The sequence below is a fragment of the Paracoccidioides lutzii genome, assembly GCF_000150705.2.
Source record: "Paracoccidioides lutzii Pb01 unplaced genomic scaffold supercont2.40, whole genome shotgun sequence".
In the NCBI taxonomy this organism is placed as follows: domain Eukaryota; kingdom Fungi; phylum Ascomycota; class Eurotiomycetes; order Onygenales; family Ajellomycetaceae; genus Paracoccidioides; species Paracoccidioides lutzii.
This window is the reverse complement of record NW_015440986.1, coordinates 26,083-45,061: the sequence shown is the minus strand read 5'-3', so window position 1 is coordinate 45,061 and position 18,979 is coordinate 26,083. Positions and strand designations below refer to the sequence as shown.

Sequence of the window (18,979 nt, the reverse complement as noted above, 5' to 3'; positions counted from 1 at the left end):
CACTAAGCAACACAGCAAGAGGCGCCCCAGTACAACTGCTTAGACAATCCATTCAGGCCTGTGTGCTCTCTGTGCTCTGCTATGGAGCAGAGGCCTGGTGGCCTGGAGCCACACGAATGGAGAAGGGAAAGGAAATCTCCAATCAAATGGATTGCCTAGTCAGAAAGCTAGATCTAGCCCTTAGAGATGCTTTGCGAGGGGCACTGCCAGTCTACAAGACCACACCCATTTCAGCTCTACACCGTGAGCTAGGAATCATGCCAATGAAAGAGACACTAGACAACCGGCGTGCTGTATTTGCAGTAAGAATCAAAAAGCTTGACAAGAGGCACCCGCTAGTGAGACGCTCTAATAAAGTAGCTACCACCAAACCCTATACCACACGTCTGTCTAGAGCGTCCAGTCATGCTGGTGGGATAGAAGCATATGACCCTCTACTCACGCCCCCTTGGATGAGATTTCCCAGGAAAGAAGATCTGCAGATTGGGTATGAGGCAGGCCGCACAAAGAAACAGGCAGCACAAGACTTTAAGAGCTGGCTACAACAACGCAATCCCCTGGATCTGGTGGTCTTTACCGATGGTTCACAGATAGAGCACCCTCAGCGTGCGACTGGTGCAGGATGGGCTATATGCTGGGGTAGCAAACACCATCTAATCTCCACAGGAAACCTGCCAATGGATAAAGCAGAGGTCTTTGACGCAGAGGCAATGGCAGCCCTGCAGGGCCTAAAGGAAGCCACCACCTTGCCTCAGGCGAAGTTTGCCAGCAACGTCTACATTTGCCTAGACAATTTGGAGGTAGCACGAGCCCTTGGATCCGTGCCAAACACCTCTAGCCAGCAGGTCTTCGCGCAGTTTCTGAAAGCCATAAAGGCCTGGCAGAGCAGGGATAGGCTCCCATTGGCCACCCAGAGCAGGGTGGTCATTAGATGGGTCCCAGGCCACGCAGGCGTGGCTGGTAATGAAAAGGCAGATCTTGAAGCCAAAGCAGCCGCAGCGCAGGCAGCAAGTGCAAGCATGGTACCTCAACCTGACAGCATAGGCACTCTAGCTTATATAAAGCGACACACTATGGAACAAACCACACGGGCCTTTGAGAACTACTGGGCCAAAAATCAGCCCAAACGCTATATGGAGCTGGAGATCCCACTAAAGAGAGCCTCAACAGAGGTAAAACTTTCACGCTTCACATTAGGAAAGCTCTATGCCGCCCGATCAGGTCATGGAGACTTTGCAGCCTACCACAGCCACCTTAAGCATGAAGATGCAGAGTGCTACTGCTGGTGCGGACATAGCAAAACTCCAGAACATTTCTACTATTGCACTCTTGCAAGAAAAGCAGCAAAGCGGCGCCAGCCTATCTACAATCTCCGCGAGACACTGGCAACCTCGCGTGGGGCCCTAGAATTCAATAACTGGCTAAGAGAAACAGCCTTCTATCAGAATATCTGTCCAATGCGCCGTTGCGCACCTCCAGATCAGATCCCACAGACCATTCTCTCCTCTGTCTTGCCCCCATCTTCCTCACCACCTCCTCCTCCTTCCTCTCTTTCCTCTCCTTTCTTTCCTTCCTTGCCTTCCTTCCTATCCGCCTCCCCTACCTCCCTCCCACAAACCTAAAACCTCTCAAAACCTCTGCTCTATGGCAACCGACCCATGGGCTCTGCCGGTGCAGCAATACGCAACCCATTTTTGCCTCATTTGTAAGATAGCTACTAGATAGGTAGTCGCCTACGGGCGTAGCTCTACCCGCCCTATAGTTCGACGCGGACTCTACTAGATCACGTGCCCTTAAGGCACGTGGACTAACCGGGCGTTAAATAAAAACACACATACAGGCGCTCCGGCCCAAAAGCTAGACAAATCTTCATTCACACAGATGGACCCCGAGCACGATCTCGAATCCATCGGCAAACACTGCCAATTCGACTACTGCAATCAACTTGACTTCCTCCCTTTTCGCTGTGAATCTTGCAAGGGAACATTCTGTCTCGACCACCGGACGGAAACTGCACATAAATGTCCACACGCCGGCGAATGGGCCGCTGCTCGACAAAAACGCTCTATCGGAACCAGCAATACCAGCAGCCTTATATCATCCCTACCCACAACTAAACCCACCGTTTACACCTCCTCACAATGTTCTCACCCGTCGTGCAAAACCCTCATCCACACTTTGCAGAACACCGGCGTCCACTGCAATGAGTGCAACCGCCAATACTGTCTCAAGCATCGTCTGCGTGAGGACCATGACTGCTCGAAACTTACCCCGATAGGCGCAAGGCTTGCAGGACAAGGCCTGTCGCAGGCTGAAAAGGCACGCTTGGCCTTCTCCCGTCTGCGGATATGGGGGAAGGAGAAGTCTTCGAACGTTGCAGCAAACTTAACCCCAAAGCCGAAGCCAAACAGCGCCGCTGCGCGCATGGCAAGGCTGGCAGATCTGAAGAAGAAAGCAAAGGGTGACCCCAACTTGCCACTTCAGAAGCGGTTTTTATCTACACGTTGAGGCGTCCGCGGATACCACAACAGCCAAGTTCCCGACGGGCGACTTCTACTTCGACCCCGCTTGGAGTGTGGGGAAAGTTCTGGACGATGCGGCGCGGAGATTGCAAGTACAGAATGTGAATAATCGGGCTAAGGGCGAGGCGGAGAGGTTGCGTATCTTCCATGTTGAAGGGGGGAAGCTCCTGGATTTTTCTGAGAAGATTGGCTTTACGGGTGGTATTTCACAGGGAGATACGATAGTATTGCTTCGTGGTGTGGGTCCGCCACCTGATCTTGTAGATCGATGAGAGTATATTCGAAAGATCTGGTTGAGTCGTTTTGATTTTATGTTACTGTTTCTGGATCCTTTCCGTGATGCATTTGGTGGCTTTAGTTATGGGCTTTCGTTTCGATGTACATTTTCTTTTGATATATCCATCCATTGTTTGGCTTATGACGACAACCCCATCTTGTGATAGCAGAAGGCGTTTAATTATTTTTTGGAATCATATCACATCTACTGTATGGATATAGCAAGGGAAGAGATAATTAGACTGCATTGAGTTTTTCTGGTCTTAATAGTATATACTACGACATTTATTATATATATATCCCATTCGCATTGGGCATTCGATGGAATATATCCAATACTATTATTATGAAAGGTGGTTGAGGTTGAGCACAATATCATCATTGGACAGACGAACAACACCCTGAACATGTATCCGACGCAAGATAAAAATGTATATTATTAAACGGCAGAATTGCAATAAACAAAACCCCAGAGCATGATTCTTTAAACTACCCCTAAATACTCATCTTCATTTTAATTCCTTTATGGGGTTTATACCCCACAACCTCAAACTCCTCTTCCTTCCACCCATCCATAACGCCACTGCCTCGATCATCCCTTTTAATCACCAGCTCAGGAAAATCCACCGGCTCCCTCTTCAGCTGCTCCTGCAATGCCTCAATATGATCCAAATACACATGCGCATCGCCCATGGTATGTATCAACGTTCCGGGATACAAATCAGCCGCATGTGCCAGCATATGCGTCAGCAGCGCATACGAGGCAATATTAAACGGCACTCCAAGGCCCATGTCGCATGATCGCTGGTAAAGTTGACATGACAAAGTTCCCTTTCCCTTCTCATATCCACCTTCAGAATTACCTCCATGAGATGGGAAAGAGACATAAAACTGCGCAAACATATGACAAGGCGGTAACGCCATCTTCTTCAAATCCGCCGGATTCCATGCGCTCAGGATAATTCGTCTATCATACGGGTTCTCGCGTAGCTTTCGTACCACCTCTGCAATCTGATCTACACCCTGGCCCGTATAGTCCGTCTGCGCATCGATGTATTCGGCGCCGAAATACCGCCATTGGAACCCGTACACGGGTCCTAGGTCGCCCACTGCACGATGTGAAAGGCCTACCGAGTCCAAATATTCACGGCTTCCATTCCCATCCCAGATCTTGATTCCAGCTTCGCTGAGAGGAAGAGAGGACGTGCAGCCCGATATGAACCAGAGAAGTTCACCAAGAACTGCGCGGAGGAAGACGCGTTTGGTGGTCAGGAGGGGCAGGATTGGGGTACGAGATGACGGGGAGGAAAAACCGGGTTTTGAGAGGGAGAAACGGAGTTGTGGGGGGGCGAAAAGGGAGCGGGTGCCTGTCCCGGTACGATCAGAACGGTTCTCACCTGTTGCCAGGATTGAACGGATTAAGTTGAGATATTGATGCTCTTCGTGGGAGGGGTTGTGAAGTGGTGAGGGGCTCGGGGATGACATGGGCGGAACAGGAGATGGAGCATTTAAGGATCCGTCTGGTTTTGGAGTTTCTGATGGAGTGACGTCGTCTATTACCACTTCAGAGGGAGACATGATTACAGTTGTCGGTTTGGGAGGTGTTTGAGGAATCTGCCCGCAGCGATGTGAAGTCCGCTACACAAATGAAGTAGAACGTGATTTTATTCAATGGATCAATCGAAATTTGTCGCGTTGACTAGGTTTTCTCTGGACGCGTCGAGAAAAACAAGTGATGTCATTGTCCACCTGAACGGTTAATGTTATTATGTCATCGAAAATATGCCATCCTTACCAAAGCTAAAAACATCTACAAGGGTGGGGGGTTGGGTTGAAATAACTAACAATTATGTTCCTGGCCAGTCATTACCAGATAAATAATAAGCAAATAAAATATAAATAATACAGGTCTGTATATAGGAATCCACAAAAGTCTATATATCAGCAGGAAACTCTTCCAAACGCCCCAATGAACCATCATAAATGCCTGCGTAGATCTCAGGCGTAACTCCACATGATAAGGTTTCGTAAATCCAAAAGGGGGTTTTAAGGAGCTAGAAAATCAACGCCAACTCCCTTCAGAGCTGTAACAGCCCACTCAGGTATATTGGATGAACTTCCATACATATTCTTGAAAAACTCATGAAGAAAAGCGGGGAACCTGTCTTCAATGATTGATTGCCTAAGGGAATTCATCATCGCGAGCATATAGTGGACATTGTGCATGGTAAGCCTGCAATTTTATTGTGGTTAGCAAGCTGTATAGTTTTCATTTCAATATAAATTTTGGATCATTGGAATCCTTACAAATGCGCTCCAACAGTTTCTTTCGCAGCAAGATGGTGAATGTATGCTCGCGTAATCTCAAGCCCTCCGTGTGTTTTGGATCGGCAGCATACGCATTGACAACCCTCTTCGATAGGCCTAAAGTCGTTTGCATATGACCCATTCCGGATATTCAAGGTGCCAAAGGATGTAACCGCATTCCCGAAACGCTTAAGAAGGTCAGTATCATCCCCAAAGAAAGTTGGGATGGTGCAGTTAAACGCTTACCGCTGTTCTTGTAGGCCACACACAGTCAAACATATCTGCTCCCAGGGCTACGGCCACAACAAGATCTTCCGGATATCCCTGAGAAAATATTAGTTGATGTTGTTGTCTCTATTGGTTTAGGAAAAGATACATAACTTACTACACCCATGACATAGCGCGGCTTCCTCTCAGGTAATAGCGCAGTGCAGGTATGTACTCTACCGGGTAGAAATTAGTAAAAGTCCGGAGACACAAACACAATAAGATCGATAGGAGCATGCTGCTCACACTTTGCAAAATTCGGCTTTCGCCTCACCGCCAGATAGCCCACCAATCGCAATCCCAGGAGTGTCTCTCTCAACCATTAGTTTGCAGCATTCTTTCCGCAGCTCCAAATCCAGGCCACCTTGGATGATGCAGAATAGATTTTGTTTTTCGGGATACTTATGTGCCTCAATGCAACGATCAAGCCACCGCACGGAGCGATCCATTGCTTCTTTTATCCTCGCATGATCGGGAGAGGTCGTAGCTATAACATCGTCAAGCTGCATAATAATGTCCGAGCCGATAGAATTTTGTAGCGAAATTGAGCGTTCAGGGGTAAGGAGCCTATGGTGAGTGGTGAGTTTGAAAATATCACTAAACTTTTGATATTGGTTGTCGTCGCCATCGCTGTCGTTGTCATCATCACCATCATCGTGGAGAACATAAGGATAAAACAAAAGCCAATAGCTCACATTGGGGCTCCATCATGCGGACTCAAAAACCGTACACCTTCCTCTGTAACCTGCGCAAGTTTCAATAATGAAACCATTTGAAACCTGTCAATCCGGAAAGCCTTAAAAGTTAGCAAAGTCTTCCCGTATCCTGTAAGGGTTTGACACCGCATCATTTATGGGGCCCTTGTCCTCAATCTGTTCTCCAAGCTTAGTCCCCCGCCGAATTCGGCTCCCTTCCGACGATAGCCAGCATTACTACCAATGGCAAGACAAAGATCATTAACCCACCCTCCACTGTCTGTCAAAATATTCCGATCCCAACCCTGGAAGACATGTGCACCCCCAACTTCATTCAGCACGGCCTGCCCAGGTTTCAAACCCAAATGATACGTGTTATTCAGACATAGCTTACATCCTGTCTGCGCAAGCTGTTCCGGCGCTAATCCCTTAAGTGACGCCTGCGTAGCGACCGGCATGAATATAGGGAGTTGGACAGGGCCATGAGGGAGGTGGAGAGTGCTTGCCCGCGCATTCGTAGTCTTGAAATAAAAGGAAAAAAAGTATTATTAGGTAGAGTTCGCTTTGCGTTGGATGTGAAATTACGTACGGAACATTTAGCCTCCAGGTCAAAGGTTAGCGCTGAGGGCATTGGCTTCCTTCCTTTGGGTGTTGAAACGCCTGACATTGCAACCGTACTATGTATGAAGGCTGTGCTGCCGGGAATTGAGAGTGGTGGGAATCGAACTCGAAAGAAAGGAGCTGATTGTAAATATCGGGAAAGAATGCATAAATGGCTTACTGGGCCATTCGCAAACATAAGATTTAATAACAAAAAACACAAGGTCCAATAAGAATTCCTAAATCTGCACAATTATCTCTGTGTCATTTCCGGTACTCAACTGGCTTCAGAGCAATATAACTAGTTAACTAGTATTACCAGTAAATTTTCAGGAAGCGATGAATAAATCAAATTGGATATAGCTAGTGGTTTTAATCACGTGAAATGACAGGGAATCCCTGACCTGGATGTTTATTTTTGTGGAAATCTGACGGTTTTTATCATACGTGGGATGGTTAATCTTCTAATATTGGAGGGAGGAGCTAGGTAACTATTTAATCTATATTCGCTATGTCCACATGCGGCGGAGAGACCGCTGAGCAACAGAGGATGCACAACACCCGGTGTGTGAGATATTAATCCTCCACAATTAGAATTCTAATCTAAACTATTTGAAGCTTTTTCTTTTAACTTCAACTTGTTTTAGATAGATTTCTTCAAAAAGTCTTATTCAGGATCTTGTTATCCAATTCTTAAAATTTTCATGATTTAAACTCGAGATAGAGAATCAATTGATTGATGTAAACATTGGTTTTATGCAGCGAGACTGTCTTTTTCTATGGTTTTCTAAGCAACAATGTGATACATCGATACCTTGGACAAGCCGTATGTGCATGGTTATCCAAGGGGTCCATGTCAGCATATGCCAGTCCTCACTTTTGATGGGAGTTACCCGTTGGCAAACTCTGGCCTTTGCAACACCACACCCAAAAAAGCGACGACTAGAACCAAACGCCACAGCTATGCCCATCAAAAAGCCGTCACTCCTCCGAAAGCTCTCTATCATAGAAGGGGCGTTTTATTTACCAGGAGACACACCCAATCTCTCCAGGAGAGTTGGAATCTTCTGGCGCATTCGGATCTAAGTAAATTAATCAGCAGTCTGTTTAACAGTGCGGAAGTTCCGAAGCAAAAAAGCTTTTGCATACTGTCGCCTACTGGGCAATCTACACCACCACAATTTCAGATTAATTATACAATAAGAACCTCCATTGCCGAATCTGGGAGAACCTGGGCTGTTTAGGTTGTACATACATAGTCCAAGTACCTACCATCTCCAGAAATATAGGCCCTATGTGGATTAGCAACTGGTCATCCATTTGTTACCAGCACTGAAAATGGAGGGGCGGCTTGTAAAGACGAACTTTTTGGGCCCTGGTGATCAAGGATTATACCTATATGAAGCACAGCATTTAGCAATTTGATACTCTCTTCGTTGTCAAGCTTTGGATCGTAAGAAGAGTCTCCATATTCCCCGTCATCATTAGGATCCTTCTTCTAGGACCTTCCTGGCCATATACGCTGTGTGCTTTTACATCTTCCACTTGCATTCTCTCCTGGGCTCGTCCGGTAGTTCAATGCCAACATCGAAAGCAGAAGTATTGTGTATCAACGGGTCAACTGAAAAACTGGGGCACTTAACCCTGGACCTCCTAGCTTCGAGCTTTTTCATTCGCTCTCCAAAAAATAGACGCTGCAATTCGCGGTCTTTCTTGGTTTCGGTACCAATGGCCGCTCCATTTAATGAGCTGCTACAAAATGCACAGTAGACGTCGAAGGAGCCCATTTGGCCAGCTGATAAATCCAAGAGTGGTCGTGGTAGAATTGGTGGTGAGGAGCAATGGAAGCAGTTCACAAAAGCATTTGGAGGTTATCAAATCCAGAAGATCGTGGTAACTCGCTAAAATAGAGTCTTTAAAGGAGGAGATATTGTACATGGTTGCTGAAGATAATGATAAGACGAGGTTGTTTTAGAGTCTGTCAAGTGATGGGTGATGCTCTGTGCAGTTTAAGAGTTTGTTAGAAGTGACGTCGATTCTTAAGCAATGCCTCCCCATTTAGCTAGTTATAGGCTCAACCCACCATAAATTTAGGCATTGCCAGTAAAGACTAGCCAATCAGCAGCGCCCAAGTGGTGTCTCCCCTGAAAATGCGTCCGGGCTTGACAGGGGTGGTTAGTGGTCAACTTTAAGGGAACGCCTGGGATTCTGGTTGAGTGAAAGCATCGAACAACATATTTCTCCGTTAATTAAAAATTATGATTAGGCCCCTGGACTTGGTGATAATTCGTACATACAAAATCCAAAACCATTCAATTAATTACGACCAATATTTTGCCAGAAAACATTACATCAGTTAAGTAAATGCAGTACCCAAATACTCCAACACCTGGTCTGTTCTTTCTTCTCACCCCTAACGGAAAGGAAGAAAAAGTCAAAAAAGCCAAGGAAAAAGACCACTTCACCGAAGATACTTTTGAACTACAAAAGCCTCAACATCCGGAGCCTCAGTGGCTTGTTGAGCTAATTCCCTCGCCGGGGCGTTCCATCCACGTGGAATCAGCCAAAACGACACCCTGACACCATCCAGGAACAACCGACGAATGACATCAAGCAGGAAAGCCCATAAATCCCAGTCTTCATCCATTCTTCTCGAAAGGTCCTGCCAATCCCACTGAAGCCATGTGGATATCTGGCCCGTGACGCCATTGACGACATGTTTCGAATCTGTCGCGATGACAACGTTCCTCCATCCTTCACCCGCCCATTGACGGATGGTCAAGGCGTGAATTGCAGCTCGAAGCTCAGCGCGCTCTTTTGTTTGTGGATATATGTTGCCCGTCGGTCCTGAATTCTCTAACCTGAAGCAGAACCGTGCTACATTGGCATTGAAGAGCCAACCACATGCTGCCCTAGAGCTACCTGATCCAGCATCGTTGCAGACGCCTGCTGCATAAACTAGCAGCTCTGGCTTTTCCCGGTTCACTCTCCAAAACCTGCGGAACATGTTGTGGTGGGCAAAAGTCTGACGCGGAGTTTGCAAGGGAGGTGGCCTAAAACGCCTTGCCAGCAACGGTGGTGGACTCTCTTCCTCCTGAGGCTCCTCTTTGGGGGTTGGAGGAGTACTAACCAGTGTAATAGGCCCCGCTGCTCAGCCTGGCATTTAGAATTCAAATAGTATATAACTAAAAAAGGGAAAAGAGCAGTAGACAAACTTATGGAACGTACCATTTCCCCCGGTAGTGGGATGTGGTGCAGTCATATTGTTGACCTATCCAAAACGATTTATTTCGGTTTCCACTTCGGCAGCAACCAGAGATCAACCCCTTGTCTGGATTCCACCAGGAATAATATTGTTAAAACTTGCCACTGGAAAGCAGCTGTATGCGTCTGCACAGAGGCCGATATTTACATTCGGCTCGTTAAATTCAAGATCCCGGATGATCTACCACAAGTCAGTTAGCGATCTCTTATTTCTATTCTCATAGGTTCCAATTGAAACGTACCGGTCCAGCCAATTTATGAAAACACAACGCCCAGCTCCTCATTACCCTTTCTCCTAATGTCTGTGGTGTGGTTTGGTGTGTTTGACAAGCACGAAAAATCCATCTCTTCTAGAAGCCGAAAGTTCCTTCCATATTTGCCGCTGCTTCATTGTTTGCACTCCAATGAGCTTTTACCCAGAACGGAAAGCCCTCCCCGCTTCTACAATTCTCCCCCTCAAAAGGCTATTATTAATAAGAAACCCAATTCCAACCACAATCCAACAAAAAAGGGTTGATCCTCAACACCGATAGAAGATGTCTCGAAGTGGGTCGTCCAAACATCGGCTTAAGATAAAATCTGGTGTTTCCATTCCAGTAGCTTAGCTGGAAGTGATGACGGGATTGCCGTAATGTCTGTATTTTTGCTTTTGCCCTTCAATTTTATAGACAGGTCATCTTTTGAGCACCTAATTTCCGATGCAAAGCTTCTCCATCAAGCGAGGTCGTCAAAATGACTGAAAAGGCCTTGGATGAATCTGCAAAAACAGTTCCAGTGTGCGAGATTTCCTTTCTTACGCAACCTATGAATTATATTTCTCCCATGGCTAATATTGCTGGAGGATGAAATAATCAGCCGGAATGCCGTGGACATGTACTCTAGTGAAGGTACCGTCAACGACAAAGCTCTGGTTTGGAAGCAGGACCTCAGAATTGTGCCCTGTCAGCTGCTCTCCATCTTCTATGCTACTTGAATAGATCAAACATAGGTGATATCGGTGGCTGTGGAGGGTCGGAAGATGCGACAAAGATATAACATCGTATACACGCTCTTTGAAGTTCCATATCGCACTATTTTCTGGAGAAACTAAAACCCAGCGTAAGGCAAACACCTTTCATTTTCATTTTCAACTTTAAACTAACTTGTCAATTTTCATATCTAGAGATGGATTGCTCTCCCCACGCTGTCATGGGGAGCAGTCGCTTCTGGTCTCGGTTGTGCCAACAACTATGCCAATGCCACTGTTCTACGCCTGCTTCCAGGCATGTCTGAAGCTGATCTATTCGCGGGCGATTGGCTTTTTACCTTATCTTCTGGTGTAAAACATCAGAACGCTCAAGGCGTATTATCTGGAAACAGCCACGTGGCTGTTTCCGACAGAAAGGGGATTTGTGAAAGAAAGACTAAGAGTAGAGGGCTCCAAAGGCGAAAGCGCATCGATTATGGAAGGACGTTAAAGAGACCTTCACTGACTGGCGTCTCTATACCCACTATGCCATACGCCCTCTCAACTATATATTTTACGTATCACGGTAGTTTGAAGAGCTAATAAAAATGCAGATTTATTTTGGCATTTCAACGCCCTTTTCTTGTCTATCCCTGTCCACGCCATCCATTATAGCAGGTCTGGGCTTCCCTGACCTCCATGCTCAGCTGATGACTGCTACTGCATATGCTGCCACATATGACATCACTGTCAGTGTGGCATCTTCAGAAGACTATTTCAACGCATAAGCTTCTCATCCCTTTTACCAATATGTGTATTGGAAATATTTATCTCTAGGTCCAAATTTTGACATGTTTGTGTTGCAGTCGAGCTTTACACTCTTCTACTTTTTCAGAAATCGGTACTGTGGGATTTCTCGGGTCTTCCGTCCTCTCACACCAGAGGCGTACCTAGAATGTTGATCTAATCTCATTCCCCTCTCTCCCTGTTCAACTTAGTTCGGGGTAAGGTAATTAATTATCTGCCACAGGATAGCTATGGCTGCCAAATCGTCTGTAGCAGTTCATTCGCTCGTGTCCCACCACCTCTCGGTTGGTTATCATCCAACGCCCAGACTGCGTAGCTCAGGTCTTGTAATTGCACTTAACGTCTCGTTTGGCATACCAGGCCAAATCGCCGGAGTCTGGATTTATAAGCCCGAAAAAGCCACGAAAGGATATCCCACAGGTCACTGGGTGAATGCAGCATTGCTATTAATAATCAGTGTGGGTTGTTTGATACTGAGGTTCTACTATAGGCTCTCGAATAAGAGAATGGCAAAGGCAGTGGGAGGCTGAGGGTGGCGAGGAAAAGAAAATGTTTGTGGGCTGAAAAATGACCCGATAGCTATTCACTGAACCCCACAAGTGGAATGAATGCAAAGCATCCCGGAAAAAAGAGAGTTGCGCAATGTATATGGTCTTGTTATTGACGAGATTTTAGGAACAATAATTAGACAGGAATTTTCTCCTCGAGTCACTGTTTGCACCAGCTCACGACACGCTCATCCGGAGGCGATTTCCCATGCCATTCCAATGAACGTAGAGCAAATACCCTTTCAACTTAGCTATCGTTGGCTTGTCCACGAGCATGTAAGCGGGCTCTCATTTACATCCGGAATATCGCATAGCCAATACCGCAACTGTAAGAGAATCACATCTTGAATCTGAATATGTCTCTCTCCTTCTTGTCCGCTCTCCCATCAGACTCACAGCATACATTTCAGAATGCGCTAGGAGTGAACGCGACGGGACAGAATTCATCATCGATTTCTAATATGCACGCCGTACGGGCTGCCCAACAATTAACTCGCTTTGTTGGAGAATTATCTTAGAAGGTATATAACCTTTCGGCCAAAGTCTAGCGGGTGTTTCAGGGACGAAGACAGTCTTGTCACTACGCCTCAGAGACATAAACTAGGCGATGAAATGTGTTTAGTTGTTTTCTGCAGATTTCTCAACATTCCTCTTGAAATAATTGGGAAACGAAAACATCATCATTCATCACGCGATCTTACAATTTTCACAAATCAGCCGAAAGTTAAATTCGGCAACTGAGTCGCAGACTGGGCCATCAATAATCAATGCCTATTTCGAGAATCATAATTTGCTTGACGAAAAGCAAACGAGAAATCTCTTCCTGGTCTTAACCAACAAGCTTCGCGGGGTCAGTCCTATCCCAATATTAGGGTCCGTTCCGAAACGCCAAAATGGCCAATGTCCAGTGACAATCTACCTTTGCGCATTTCAGGCCGTTGGGGGCAATCCAACGTGGGTGGCAATGATTGAGCCCTCTCCGATAATTGCCAAGCCCACGAGGCACCCTAGGCAGGGGTGCGGGGGACGCCACAGAGGAAAATGCAAAGTGTGAATTTCTCCGGAAGAGGCGACTCACAACTCTCGGAGCGGGGTGGAGCCCGACTTAGTGGAGACAGAATAATTTGAATTCTTCCAGACTTTGCGCACCATGATTTCTTGGCTGCTAGAGGACAATCATGCCATAACTTGCTGCTTATTAATGTTCCGTCTTCTGTGGACCGGAACAGTACGTTGGAAATTTATCATTTTGTTCTTTCAGAGTTCCCGTATATGCAGTTGTGATAATTGGCTAATGCTAACTATTTGTCGCTAATTCTCGCTTAATCGGCGATCATATTATATTTCCTGTATTTAATATGACGCTGCCCACGTAACTCCGTGGAGGAGGACAATTCCAACAGGATGTGACTTTTTCGCGCTTACATTGAATATTTGACAGCAGTCGTATCCAGAAGACTAGGCTGGGTCGGAAAAATGACCACCCCAAGCATAAAGCTGGATAGGCGCTATGACCGTCTGAGCGGCACACTCTTGGCAGACAGGATGGCAAACGTCCGCATCGAATCAGCATTGCAGCTTTCCCAGACGCTCCCAGATGATTTGTGGAAACCGAATCTCAGATCGGCATCAGGTGTAGTCACGGTTGTTGAATTCTGAGATTAGTGTATCGTTGGAACCGGAAGGATTCGATGTGTTTCTAACTATAGGAGAAAGAGGTCTGGGGTTATTCCCACGGGTCTGGATATCTTTATACTCTGCTAACCTCTTGAACAGGCTGCCGGGATTCGGAAATCATATCCGGGGTTGTGGGTGTTCAGCAGAGCATGGTTCTGAATCGGGTATGCACTCAATGCCACGTAAACGGTGATACATGTCAGGGGGATAATCCTACAAATATGGTCGAGGTGGACGCATAGCTGCAAATAGTAGTTAAAATCAATTAGTTACCTATCACTTCAGATAATAATGGGGGGTTTTATATGGAGTAGTTTGCGATGACAAACAACATCATAATAAATACGACTAAGCTGTTCGATCGTGGAACGGTCCCATCTAGGCTTAGGGTCAATGAAGTGTTTGAACAGGATTCGCTTAGACTGAACGGTGCTTGTAACACTTCCATTTCCGGCCGAAAGGGTAACTATGGAGCTGAACCCCCACATGGGCACCGACTGGACCCTACTCAACCCACCGCAACCACGGTTTCGCTTGGTCCCAGTCAGACAGTCAGATCCTCTTTCTCAAACAACAGGAATTCTCTTCTATCTCCCGTCTCTATATCTAATAAATAGCCTTGTATTTTCCTATTTTATTTTAGTTTATTTTTAAAAAAAAGAAAAAAGAACGACGAATCATCTGCTTAGACAAACTATGCACACCTAGGCGCGGGCCGACAATGGCCCGGGATGTCGTGAACCTTGTTAGTCAGCAGTCTAGATGTATCGCTCATTGTAACTTCAAACTCCAACTTCAACTTCAGCAACTTCAACTTCATCCCTCAGCAACAGTAGCAAACGCTTGACTCTTTTGCTAGCTGTCTCTATCCTACTCCTCTTGTATCGCCTTCTCTTAAAACCTGCTTCACCTTCTCTGTTGATGCTGGACTGCTCGCTTGCGCTGAAACTGTAGTCTGTCTGAGATCTTGTTGTTATCTGCCATTGCCTCGTTGGATTTTACAGTACGTTTCGTCCCATCCGAGAAATCACCCGATCAGCCCTAGGGAGGCAAATATCACTTCTTCTCTGCCCGGCCTTGCTTCCTGCAGCATTCCCCTCCGGTGCTCCGTATGTATATTATTGTGAACAGTAATTATTCTTCGCCGCCACCTGCTCCTTAAGCTTAAATTCAGCCCTGGATATCTTGCCCTGGTTCCTAGAGCTTTCTCCGTAAACCTACTAACTTTTTTCTAGAAACAATTGCAGCCATTCGTCATCTGTGAAAGCCCTTCCTTAGCTCTTCGTCAGGTCTTCACTGGTCCCGTCCGTTTAAATCTCTCTATATCTGTTTCAACTGTGCATGTGTTTTCAGATAACTCCAAATGAGCCGTTAAATACGCATACCTTCTGTCTTGGAGTCATCTCTTCCCTCGAATACCTTTTCACCTCCTCCTTTTCCTACTTACGAAACCGTGGATCGTCGACTGAGCATCGCGATTTCCATTACAGCAACGCGAGTGGCATTAACAAGAGTTTACGTAGACACTAGCTTTTTGTTTTTTCTCTCCTGCTGTGGCCGCCGTAGCTTGTGGCCGATCATACTCTCCGGGGAGAAGTTCGTGTCGATTGTAGCCGGGAAGTTTGAATCCATACTACTGCACAGATACGGCGGCTGAAATACTTCTTTGCCTCGACTATCTCGAAGTCGATATCCGGATCCTCGCATCCCAGACATTTTGTTGCCCACATACGATGGGTCAGCAACAATCCAAACGTAGTGATGGCGCTGTTATAACTCAGGAAAAATCCGGTGGTGAGGGCCTCCAATCCTACCCTTCTATCTCACGTACAGACACACGGGACTCTAGCCGGTCCATTCGTGGCTCTATACGCTCCAAAATACCCGGCGGCAAAATCGACAAGAACGACAGCCCCAGAGGCTCATTTTCCGCCTTAGCACGTGTTGAGAACGGTGTCCTGGACAAATCGGATGGAGCTTCCGTCAAATCTTATACCAGTGCAAAGTCCTTCAATTCTAGAATAAACCGCACCTCAACGTCCTCCTCTCCAAACACGCCCTCTGCCGTCTCCCCGACGTCCGATGATCAGCGCTCCCCTGTTGATGCCCCTGATCCCCCTCCCTCCCCTTCTCAGTCCTCCTCTCTAGGTCGTGGCCACAAAAGTCTTAATGATGCCCGGAAATTAGGCGAGGTCGATCATGTTTCCGACATCCCCCCCTCCCGACCAGCTCCGTCGTCCATTCACGCGAAGCCAGGAGAGTCAATTCTCGTTAGGAGAGAAGGTGCTATAAATCCAGTTCTCCACGATGCTACTGTGGACCTGTCAGGGACAAATGGTTCGCCTGGGATGGGAATCGGGGCCTTAAAATCAATCGATCTAGATGACATGATCACAAGGTTGTTGGATGCGGGATATTCAGCTAAAGTCACCAAAGCTGTCTGTTTGAAAAACGCTGAAATCATTGCCATATGCACAGCAGCTCGTGAATTGCTCCTTGCCCAGCCCGCATTGCTCGAGCTCTCGGCACCTGTGAAGATCGTAGGAGATGTCCACGGTCAATACACTGACCTTATTCGGTTGTTCGAAATGTGTGGCTTTCCTCCAGCTGCCAATTACCTCTTTCTTGGCGACTATGTCGACCGTGGCAAGCAGAGCTTGGAAACCATCCTACTTCTCATGTGCTACAAACTGAAATATCCCGAGAACTTCTTTTTGCTGCGCGGCAACCACGAGTGTGCCAATGTGACTCGAGTCTACGGATTTTACGACGAGTGTAAGCGCCGCTGTAATATTAAAATTTGGAAGACTTTCGTAGATACATTCAATTGTCTTCCGATTGCCGCCATTGTTGCCGGCAAGATCTTCTGCGTGCATGGTGGCCTGTCACCAAGCCTGGCTCATATGGATGACATCCGCGGCATTGCTCGCCCTACAGATGTTCCCGACTACGGATTACTAAACGACCTTCTTTGGAGTGATCCTGCCGATATGGACGAGGATTGGGAACCCAATGAAAGAGGCGTGAGTTATTGCTTCGGCAAAAAAGTCATAATGGATTTTTTACAGCGTCATGACTTTGACCTTGTGTGTCGCGCACACATGGTAGTCGAAGATGGTTATGAGTTCTTCAGTGAGCGGATTCTGGTTACCGTATTTTCCGCCCCAAATGTAAGTTTCCATACAATCCCTTAATTCCTCCCCCCCCCTGAAGATTGATCTAATTAATCCCTCCCCTTATGTTAAACAGTATTGCGGTGAATTCGACAACTGGGGCGCAATCATGTCTGTTTCGGCCGAATTACTATGCAGTTTTGAACTATTGAAACCACTAGATTCTAGCGCCCTCAAAAACCACATAAAGAAAGGCAGAAACAAGCGGAATAGCATGTTGAACAGTCCCGTAAGCATCGTTTCCCCACCCTATTATGTCATGCAGCTCAATCGAAGAGCTGTTTTATTTACTGATTTTATCTATTCCAAATACTATGGATTTGAACTTACACATACCACAACAGCCTGCTCTCGTATCTGCTCAGAGTTATTAAACTCGGGCATTATTGGGCCATTACATTACCCCTGACATATATTAACATCTATACCGTGCTTAATTTGTGGGTTATTCAATTAATTTTCTTTTTGGTTTCAACCTCCAATCAACTCTTCATGCCCGATCCGATCTCCATCCTGGATATGCTCATGAGCTATCTGGGTATTCTTCTAGCTCAAATATCCAAAATAGAACCTATTCTAACTCATCACCTACATAAAAAGGATGACAAAGTCAACCCCATACCTTTGTCGCCTATGATGTTCCATTCTGTCCGTACACGGTTCCGGCGCCTCAATTCCTCCTTTTCTTCAACGGCTTTTACCCCAAAAGTCCATGCCTACAGGTCTACAACACTCTCGAAATGCCCGACCGTAAAAGTAGACTCTAACGACGCCTACGAACAACGTCTAGTCCCACGCGATTCTGAAATGAGCCGCGTAACTTCTGTTTGCAGCGTTAATGCCAGCCAGGATGATGAAGAAGATGATGACAACTACGACGTTCTTCCAAATTCACGCTCTAATTTTGCCGACAGTGCAGCCGAGGCGTCTCTGAATCTGTGGATTGTGGGTGCGGAGTCGATCCCTCGCGATCCCTAAATAGGTTGGTCCTGAAGTAGTGGCGCGGAACGGATTGGGGAAAATTGAGGCTGTACTCCTGGACATTCTGATGTTGAGTATTGAAAAATTATGGATATTATGGGATATGAGAATGTGCTCTTGACGTTATTTTTTCCTTATGCCATTACCTTTTTATTGCTTCGCGTTTCAGATCCCTTTATTTTATTTTCTTTTTCTAGTCCGTTCATCATTCAATCGTATTATTTCCTTTCCTATTTTTGTTTTCCGACCTGGTTCTTATTCCACCAGGTTATCTCCTTCCACCACCGAAGTGATGATGCAGACCACTTTTGCTCTTATATACCTTACTGTTCTCTTCTTGTTTGTTTTGCATATCATTCCTCTTTCTCTCCCGCCATGTTTACAACTTCATTTTATATACGCCTCCTCCACCAATTACTGCTTATCCTCCCATGTAATAACTGGTCTTAGCTTGGGTACGCAATAAATATCACTAAAATACCCCTTCTCGTCATCACTCATTTGTGTATGTTCCTAAACCTTCCCCTTTCTATCCCATTCTCAAGTTTTTTATAGATATCTATAAAAACCTACATCTTCAATTCAACTTCCCACATCATTTCCACGTTATCTGCCCGTATCCATTCTGCCTTTCTATTACTCACACCTCTTGTCTACGCGCATTCCCTGCATCAATTTCATAGTATGTATGTATCACAATCATTCAAAAACATTAGCCAGTTAGTGTTTACATTCTGTTAATCGCAAACCACATTTTACATTTACTTTAATTACTATTGCTGTTAATGGTTGCCAGTTCTAAATAAACTTAAGCGTGTGTTTTAACCCGTGGTCTTCTGAATTTGCTCTCTATGATATGGGCCCCTATCAGTATCATGTCCTTGCACTGGTTATGAATGAACCAGTCTGGGGCTAA

The 18,979-nt window shown here is 46.1% G+C and overlaps 10 protein-coding genes across 10 annotated transcripts; 5 read left to right on the top strand and 5 right to left on the bottom strand.

Moving 5' to 3' along the window:
* Positions 1–1,644: 1,644 nt before the first annotated feature.
* Positions 1,645–2,794, top strand: PAAG_12600 (hypothetical protein; the record flags this gene model as incomplete). Its single annotated transcript, XM_015848073.1, has 3 exons — positions 1,645–1,705; positions 1,841–2,461; positions 2,532–2,794. 3 exons carry the CDS (start codon positions 1,645–1,647, stop codon positions 2,792–2,794), a joined length of 945 nt encoding a protein of 314 aa, XP_015702315.1.
* Positions 2,795–3,293: 499 nt separating this feature from the next.
* Positions 3,294–4,376, bottom strand: PAAG_08597 (thymidylate synthase; the record flags this gene model as incomplete). Its single annotated transcript, XM_002789447.2, has 1 exon — positions 3,294–4,376. One exon carries the CDS (start codon positions 4,374–4,376, stop codon positions 3,294–3,296), a length of 1,083 nt encoding a protein of 360 aa, XP_002789493.1.
* A 468-nt stretch (positions 4,377–4,844) lies between these two features.
* On the bottom strand, positions 4,845–6,734 carry PAAG_08596 (queuine tRNA-ribosyltransferase; the record flags this gene model as incomplete). The annotated part of the gene is made up of 8 exons (XM_002789446.2): positions 4,845–5,031; positions 5,106–5,293; positions 5,352–5,429; positions 5,491–5,548; positions 5,619–5,939; positions 6,068–6,151; positions 6,338–6,588; positions 6,657–6,734. 8 exons carry the CDS (start codon positions 6,732–6,734, stop codon positions 4,845–4,847), a joined length of 1,245 nt encoding a protein of 414 aa, XP_002789492.2.
* A 1,465-nt stretch (positions 6,735–8,199) lies between these two features.
* On the bottom strand, positions 8,200–8,454 carry PAAG_08595 (hypothetical protein; the record flags this gene model as incomplete). Its single annotated transcript, XM_015846562.1, has 1 exon — positions 8,200–8,454. One exon carries the CDS (start codon positions 8,452–8,454, stop codon positions 8,200–8,202), a length of 255 nt encoding a protein of 84 aa, XP_015701359.1.
* Positions 8,455–9,128: 674 nt separating this feature from the next.
* PAAG_08594 (hypothetical protein) lies at positions 9,129–9,929 on the bottom strand (the record flags this gene model as incomplete). The annotated part of the gene is made up of 2 exons (XM_015846561.1): positions 9,129–9,814; positions 9,896–9,929. The coding sequence occupies 2 exons, from the start codon at positions 9,927–9,929 to the stop codon at positions 9,129–9,131; spliced, it is 720 nt and encodes a 239-aa protein (XP_015701358.1).
* Positions 9,930–10,663: 734 nt separating this feature from the next.
* Positions 10,664–11,480, top strand: PAAG_12599 (hypothetical protein; the record flags this gene model as incomplete). The annotated part of the gene is made up of 3 exons (XM_015848072.1): positions 10,664–10,705; positions 10,773–10,865; positions 11,094–11,480. 3 exons carry the CDS (start codon positions 10,664–10,666, stop codon positions 11,478–11,480), a joined length of 522 nt encoding a protein of 173 aa, XP_015702314.1.
* Positions 11,481–11,914: 434 nt separating this feature from the next.
* Positions 11,915–12,186, top strand: PAAG_12598 (hypothetical protein; the record flags this gene model as incomplete). Its single annotated transcript, XM_015848071.1, has 2 exons — positions 11,915–12,112; positions 12,175–12,186. 2 exons carry the CDS (start codon positions 11,915–11,917, stop codon positions 12,184–12,186), a joined length of 210 nt encoding a protein of 69 aa, XP_015702313.1.
* Positions 12,187–13,708: 1,522 nt separating this feature from the next.
* PAAG_12597 (hypothetical protein) lies at positions 13,709–14,151 on the top strand (the record flags this gene model as incomplete). Its single annotated transcript, XM_015848070.1, has 2 exons — positions 13,709–13,865; positions 14,009–14,151. 2 exons carry the CDS (start codon positions 13,709–13,711, stop codon positions 14,149–14,151), a joined length of 300 nt encoding a protein of 99 aa, XP_015702312.1.
* Positions 14,152–15,424: 1,273 nt separating this feature from the next.
* On the bottom strand, positions 15,425–15,625 carry PAAG_12596 (hypothetical protein; the record flags this gene model as incomplete). Its single annotated transcript, XM_015848069.1, has 1 exon — positions 15,425–15,625. One exon carries the CDS (start codon positions 15,623–15,625, stop codon positions 15,425–15,427), a length of 201 nt encoding a protein of 66 aa, XP_015702311.1.
* Positions 15,626–15,642: 17 nt separating this feature from the next.
* On the top strand, positions 15,643–18,060 carry PAAG_08593 (serine/threonine-protein phosphatase PP1-alpha catalytic subunit; the record flags this gene model as incomplete). Its single annotated transcript, XM_015846560.1, has 3 exons — positions 15,643–17,079; positions 17,159–17,311; positions 17,683–18,060. The coding sequence occupies 3 exons, from the start codon at positions 15,643–15,645 to the stop codon at positions 18,058–18,060; spliced, it is 1,968 nt and encodes a 655-aa protein (XP_015701357.1).
* Positions 18,061–18,979: the final 919 nt, after the last annotated feature.